Source organism: Penaeus vannamei, chromosome 8 (assembly GCF_042767895.1).
Source record: "Penaeus vannamei isolate JL-2024 chromosome 8, ASM4276789v1, whole genome shotgun sequence".
Taxonomy (NCBI): Eukaryota; Metazoa; Arthropoda; class Malacostraca; order Decapoda; family Penaeidae; genus Penaeus; species Penaeus vannamei.
The window spans coordinates 29443090-29450589 of record NC_091556.1 but is presented as its reverse complement, the minus strand read 5'-3'; the positions used below and the strand labels follow the sequence as shown (position 1 = coordinate 29450589).

At 51.7% G+C, this 7500-nt stretch overlaps 1 protein-coding gene across 1 annotated transcript in view; it reads right to left on the bottom strand.

Moving 5' to 3' along the window:
• LOC113801250 (protein sax-3) overlaps positions 1 to 7500 on the bottom strand; it is a 9700-nt gene that overhangs the window by 6 nt on the left and 2194 nt on the right. Inside the window, exons 2-4 of the mRNA XM_070124492.1 lie at positions 3471 to 4049; positions 1837 to 3366; positions 1 to 1717 (exon numbers count right to left, since the gene is read on the bottom strand). The exon at positions 1 to 1717 is cut by the window's left edge and continues 6 nt beyond it. Of these exons, the coding sequence (XP_069980593.1) occupies positions 642 to 1717; positions 1837 to 3366; positions 3471 to 4049 (3185 nt within the window). The 3' untranslated portion in view covers positions 1 to 641. The remainder of the gene's footprint in view (positions 1718 to 1836; positions 3367 to 3470; positions 4050 to 7500) is intronic.

Here is a 7500-nt window from a genome sequence, read left to right as displayed (position 1 = left end):
AGTTTAAAACACATTAATAAATTGTCATAGTTTTAATATTCTATGAAAATAAATATATTCTTATGTACAAATCTAGGAAATATAACAGCAGACTTCAGTTATGCAATATATGTAGCAATAGCTACCGTGAGAACACTGTATCAGGAAAGATGAACCCTACCCTGCTTTTCCGTGTTAAAAGCGGGGTATCCTGTGATTGTGAGAAACGCCCTTTGTTTCGCTTATTATCATGTCCTATCCATCATATAGCTATTAGCATAACAATTTGTGAAAATGTAATCTTACGTCAACCGCAAGATTGCTCTTTACGCCTAATAGTTGGCCGTTCCACTTTCTTCCATGTTATTAACAGCTGCATTGAATCATTTATATGGAATGACCCTAAAAAGAACCAGAAGTATATATTTGAGTCTTTTAATATCCATTTTGAAACAAAACTTTCTACCTTCAACAGTAGGAAGCCGTCACTGGTAAGATGGATCATCCCCATCTCGTCAATACTTCTCGACTCTTTACGAAATTGCAGAAATCTTAAGTACTAAATGTGTGAACTTTGGTATCAATAACATTCTTGCTAATCAGAATCAAAATCAGCAAAGCAATTTCTGAAGAAAGAATGCTCTATTAAATAAGAAAGAATATTAATGCGTGTTGCTTCTAGGAGGATCTGCCTGATACAGCGGTCTGAAATCCGTGCGAACTCTCCGGTATTCTAACGCCTGGAGTGTGTTGAACGTTGGGAATTTGCCACAGTTGCCAGTATGCGACGCCGGGCCGTAAGCCGCGTAGCAGTGGGTGGGCGCTACGTCACACGGTCGCTCATACTGCTCTGATTCGTCCATGTTATCGTATTTTGACGTCGACAGCGGAGACCCCTTCTCGAGGTAGCTCTTTCTTCCCCTCGACAAGTCACCCAAGTCAAAATCCCGCGGCGGAGGACAGGCTGGCGGGGGAGGCAGGAAGTCTGTCCAATTCACCTGCACTCCGGAGTCGTCACTCTGATGGATCCAAGGACTCCGATATCCCGAGCCTTGCGAGGAGGAGGCCAACAGAGCCGTGGTAGCGTAAGGCTCTGTCGTTTCGTGGATTTTCTGGATCCTGGGCTCTGCATATTCATATTCCGGATGCAGTAGTTTCTTGGAGGACGCGTTGATCTCTCTGTCGTAGTCGGAAGGTCGCCACAGCTTCTGTTCGCTGTACATGTTGATAGAGTGATGGGCAGAGTAGAGGGACGCATCCTGGTATATGGACGGAGTGTGAGATGGGTTAGAGGCCGCGGACTTTCCTCGCAGGTGGCGTACATAGAACAAAGTGGCAATTGACATCAGCAACACCGCAGGTATCAGCAAGTAAATCAGCCAGGCAGGCTGCGGCGGTGAGTATAATACAGAGGGTGAGCTGTCATCGTTGTTTTGGCGACGAGGGTGAATGTGCGAGAGCCCAGTGTCCATCAGCACTGGCGAGGTGAAGGGGCCAGGTCCGACCTCGGTAAGAGCGGCGACCCGGACGGCGTAGAGACGACCCGGCATCAAGCCATCGGCTTCGAGCCAGGGGTTGGCCACCGTCTCTATGGTGCGGCTGCCGTTGTAGTTGAAGGAGACCTGGTAGCCAACGACTTCGCCTCGAGCCTCCTCGGGCGTCAGAGTCGACCATGTGATAAGGACAGTTCCTTCCTCGCGGGTCTTCACGCGCACGTCCTTAGGAGCAACCAGTGGAACTATGGAATAAAACAAGAAAGGGTTTAGAAAATGGATAACGCCGAAAACGAGAAATTATATAGAATGACTTTAACTTCCGGGTAATTACAAAATAAAATAAACAAACAATAATACTCACCATCTTGTGGAGTTCTGAGCGACATGGAGTTGGATGGCGTGCCCTCGACGCTGTGCCAGAAGGGGACGAGGAAGAAGGTGTAGTGGGAGTTGGGATGAAGTTCGTGCAGGAGGTGGGAGGACGACGACGTGCCGAGCACGGTGGCCACCTGCACGGCGCCCGAGTCGCTGACGGCGTAGACGAGCACGCCCTCGACGGCCTCGTCCGCCAGCGCGAGGAACTCCCAGCCGAGAAGGACGCTGTCGGGGGCGGTGGCTGTGGCGTCGGTGAGCGTGACGGCGGGGCGCGAGAGGCGGCGGCGGACGTGACGGACCTCGTCCTCCGTGAGACTCGGGTCGCGGGGAGAGCGGGTCGTGACCGGGTCGGACCAGGGACTCGGGAACGACGCCCCTCGCGAGTCGACGGCACGGACCAGGAAGGTGTAGGTGTGGCCAGGCGTCAGCCCGCCCACCACGCACGACTCCTGCGAGATGAGGGCGTCCGCCACCCGCCACTCCTCCCAGCCCTGGCGCCAGAACTCCACCGTGTACGTCTGGTCGGACCCTCCGCCCATCTGGGAGTTGGGCAGCCAGCTCAGGTGCACAGCGGTCTGGTTGACGGCCATGAGGCGCGGCTTGGACGGCGGCGCCGGCAGCAGGAACGGCCCCGCGTCCTGGGCGCCGTCCTCCACCCGCAGGACCGCCGCCTGCTCCACGCTGCCGGTGTCCGCGTTGATGTGGCAGCTGTAGATGCCGGCGTCGTCGGCCCGGACGTCCTTCAGAATGAGGGCGCCGTTGGCCGGGAGGGACACTCGGCCGCCGTTGCCGCCCTCGTTGAGCTCTCGGGTGGGGAGGTGGGCGGCCGGGCGGTACTTCCAGGAGATGGAGGGCGAGGCGGCCTCACTCACGGCCTCGCAGGGGAAGGTAGCAGCGCCCCCGGGGGACACCGTGAGGTCCTGGGGTCCTACGCCGATCACAGGAGGGGGATACGCCGCCACGACCACCACCTCCGAGCGGGCGCTGACGCCGCCGCCGCTGCTGACGCCCCAGCAGTAGTAGGCTCCGCTGTCGTGCGTGCTGACGTCGCCGAGCAGGAGAGTCTGGCCCTGGTCGGCGACGGAGGCGTGGCCGCTGCTCTGGCCGGCGGCGAGCAGAGCTGTCCTGTCCTGGGTGGGAAGGCGCCACAGCAGGAGGGGCTTGGGGTCGCCCTCGACCTTGCACGAGAGCCTGGCGCTCTGGCCAGCCACCACCTGGACGTCCTGCGGCCGCTGAGCGAACTCGGGGGCGTCGATCACGGTGAGAGTGGCCCGGGCCGCGGCGATCCCCGCCTCGCTCTCCACCTCGCACACGTACACGCCGGAGTCAGCAGCCGCCACGTGGTCCAGCACCAGCCGTTGGTCCTCGATCATAGCGCGGCCGAGCGGCATCTTGCCGTCGAGACGCCGCCAGGTGACCGTGGGCGTGGGCGAGCCTCGGGCGCGGCACGCCAGCTCCACCACCACGCCCGACGCGACGGTCACGTTCGCCGGACGCTCCTCGAACCAGGGCGGCGCTGCGGGGGAGAGAGCTCCGTTAGGGCTGAGGACGAAGGCTTTAGGGACAAGTGGATATGCTCACAGGTATTCAACGTATCTCAGGGAACGGGAAGGCACTTACTCATGATGGTGAGCTTGGTGGGCGTGGACTCCCGGGCGCCCGCGGCGTTGCGGGCGCGACACACGTAGGAGGCCGAGTCCTCCTCGACGGCCTGACTGATGACGAGATCGCCCGCCTGAGACACGGAGATCCGACTGGAGTTGGTGACCTCGTGGGAGTCCCTGAGCCAGGTGACCTCGGGGGGCGGAGAGCCCTTGGGCGGGCGGCACGGCAGCACGACAGAGTCCCCGACGCGCGCCCTCACCACGGGGTCGGCCTGGCTCTGGAAGTCGTAGGCGAGCGTGGCCACGGTGAGGGTGGCGTTGTGGGAGCGCGTGGCGCCGTGGCTGTTGGAGGCCACGCACCAGTAGGTGCCGGCGTCGCTGTCCCTCTTGGAGGTGGCCACGCGCAGGAAGAAGAGCGAGCCCGACGGCAGCAGGACGCGGTGGGAGCGCGGGTCCTCCGCCGCCGTCTTCACCTCCTCGCCGTCGCGGTACCAGCGGATGCGGCTGGCTCCGGAGGCGGCGCAGTTGAGGGTGGCGGGGTCGTTGCGCCGCGCCACCACGCTGCTCGGGTGCTCCTTGATCACGGGTGGGCCTCCTGCGCAAGGAAGAACATAATGCGTTAGAACAGAAGCCAGGGTTACGCAATAAAGATTAAAAAAAATTGGTTATGTACTTGAAGGGTTTGTGCATCACAGGCATATAACCAAAATTTAGGACCTACATAAGAAAATCATGCAAGGCGCAATATTCCCGAAGTCACACCTCCCTCCACAAGAAGCAAGCGGCAAAAGCCTTTCCACACCCGGAAACTTCACAAGACATTATGCCGTTGGTTAAACGCCTTGGCAGCTTATGAAAGACTGACATTGTTCAATATCAACACGTGTTGCAACATTGCAAGTCTTCTGTGGAGCTATACTTCCCATTTACAGGTTTTATTCACTTATTCGAAATTAGCATTTGCTTATCAGATATAAAGGCACATAAATAACTCACAAAGAGGATAAAACATAAAACTGAAAAAAAATCAAAACAATAAGAACTCCATGTATCCTTCTAATAAAGATCATTTCCCTCCACACATCAAAGCCAGCCTTTAACCTCCAAACAAATGAATAAACTGCACGCACACCAAAATAAATAGCAAACATTTACAGTCATTAATACAGATTGCTTTTAAAAACCGACAGCGATCAACCCTCCAAGTTGTTTCACAAATTGGTCATATATCGGTAATTGGTGTAATGATACGCATTTGAGGGGGACACAAAAGTAAAGCTATTACGCTGTGCAGTGGCAAGGAGGCAGTAAAAGGAACGTAATGGAAGCCAAGACCTTGTAGAACCCGTTGTTAACTCCTTCCTTTTGTGAGAAAATGGATCTTAAGTTATTGCGCAACTTATAAAAACATGGGTTATTAATCCGTTATTTATTTCTGCACGGGCTGTAATCGCTTCCTTTGTGTTGGCTTTGTATCATACTTCTTATTCAATAAAGTCCCTGGCTTGGAAGACGGTAAAGACGCGTTTGTAACTTTAATGCGGAGAACGACGATGGTGGGGAGAGAAAGGAGAAGAAATACTTGGAGATAAAGAACAAGAGAAGAGAATGGACCAGGAAAGAGTGAGGGAGTGGGAGAATAAGAGTATGAGAGAGAGAGAGAGAGAGAGAGAGAGAGAGAGAGAGAGAGAGAGAGAGAGAGAGAGAGAGAGAGAGAGAGAGAGAGAAAGAGAGAGAGAGAGAGGGGGGGGGAGGAGAGGGGAGAGGGAGAGGGAGAGGGAGAGGGAGAGGGAGAGAGAGAGAGGGGAGAGAGAGAGAGAGAGAGAGAGAGAGAGAGAGAGAGAGAGAGAGAGAGAGAGAGAGAGAGAGAGAGAGAGAGAGAGAGAGAGAGAGAGAGAGAGAAGAGAAGGAAAGAGATTGATCCAAGACCACAAGAAAAGAGAAAGCATTAGATGAAGACATGATAGAACTTCTTCACCCCCCCCCCCCCCCCCAATCAACATACAAAATAACACGCTACCGAAAACCACCGAACGACGCACAAAAAGAAAGAAAAAAAAATCCAAATTAACATCTAAAAAAACGTGGCAACGACCTCCGCCTCTCTAAACAGGACGACCAGACGACGACGAATCAGAACCACCTCGCACCCAAGCCGCAGAACTTCCCACGGCAATCATTTTCAGCCTCTTCCAGCCCAAAGGAAGCTGTACCTTATGAGATTGTTCACACCTGAACACGTGTGGGAAAGATGTCGCTGCGGGACAGGGACAGAGAACACAATCTGAACAAGTAGGAAAAAAATTAGAGAGTGGTCACTAACCACAGTCGGAACATCCTTCCTGCTGAGGGTTTCGAGCAATTGCAAAAGGCAAGGGAGTGTGAAGTTGCATTTCGACCCAAGGGAGAGACTGTGATCATATGAGCAAAAGAACAAAATCATACAACATAATGTGCATGATTCTAGTTTGCACTTTTCATGAGAGACAGAGAAAGATGGGAAAGAAGAAGAAATTGGATGACTAAGAGAAAGGGAGAGGGAGGCAAATTGAGAGAGAGAGAGAGAGAGAGAGAGAGAGAGAGAGAGAGAGAGAGAGAGAGAGAGAGAGAGAGAGAGAGAGAGAGAGAGAGAGAGAGAGAGAGAGAGAGAGAGAGACGGACAAGAGAAAGAGATAGACAGATAGAGAGAGACAGAAGTTCCATCAGAAAAAACGGACATACAGAGACAGAGAGAGATAGCCAGACAGACAGGCAGACACAGAGACGCAGAGAGGAGCGGGAGTGAAACGGAATTCCGAGACACGGCCTTCGCTAATCCTATGGGATCAGCTGACATGAGTGTACATGACCTCCGAACTTCACTCTATTTCCCAACTTCATGAACATCTAACTTCGACAGGAAGGAAATTTTTGTTCTCTTTTTATCTTTTCTTTCTTGCCAATTAGGTTTTCGGTAACGCAAAGAACTTAATTAGGCTATTAGGTTAACCGCAACATCCACTTATAACATGAAACCGTTTAATTATTTTTTTCGGGTGATTTTTAGCATTTAGGTCGGAAATGAAAAGAGGTTTTGCGTTAAGCCTGAAAATTAGCTGCTTGGAAATACCTTTAGTGGAAAATTTGGGAGAAGAAATAGTTGAAACATTTACCGTCATTTTGGTATGTTGAGATTTCCACTTTTGGATTTATCTCTCGTCTCCTTCGTCTTGTAATTTTAGTTTTGTTTTTTCCTTCTTCGTAACTTTTATTAAACATGAAAACGGGGTGACTGAAAAATCTGTTTGTGAATTATATAGTAATGTCAATAGTTTATATTTATTTCTTTAATCAATTTTACCATATTTCTTTAGAAAAAATAGGTGATAAATAGGAAAGAATTTATCTAAAATGTATAACAATTTACGCTTTATTTTCATTATAATCATTCGAATAAAGCATTAATATAATTGTCATCATAACCCCCTAATGGTACAAATCGTGCCAAGGTAAAAGAGTATGTCATACGTACCAATAGTGCGACATGGAAACTTTTGGGAACCGAATGTGGGAGGTCTCTTCCCGTAGACTTTCGCCTTTCTTGCTATCGTCTCACTCAACAGTATAGACTAGGCAGTATTTTTTGTATTGTTTACATGCATTTCTACCTTTTTCAATAAATCTGCACTGTATAATGGTGACAATCAGGCGTTAAAAATGATAATCCGCATCTTAACAGTATTTTCTGACCTTCTCAGATAACACCACACGGAGCACCAGTACTCGCCCGACGATGCCGTAACCCAAAACCTATTCGCTCGTCGCACAATGAAATTATCTTCCCCATTTCCAGCATTTTTGTCTCCCCCTTCACAATTTCCTCTCCCGCGTAGGGCATGACAACAGGCCGGAAGCAAGGACTTTTAGAAGCGAGGGGGAGGGGAAGAGGGAAGAGGAGAGGGGAGGGGAGAGGCGAGGGAGAGGAGGACGACGACACAGCGTCAGCAAGGGACTCCTCTTCCTCTCCCCTTCCCTTTCCCCCCCTCCCTTCCCACGTCTCAGCTGAC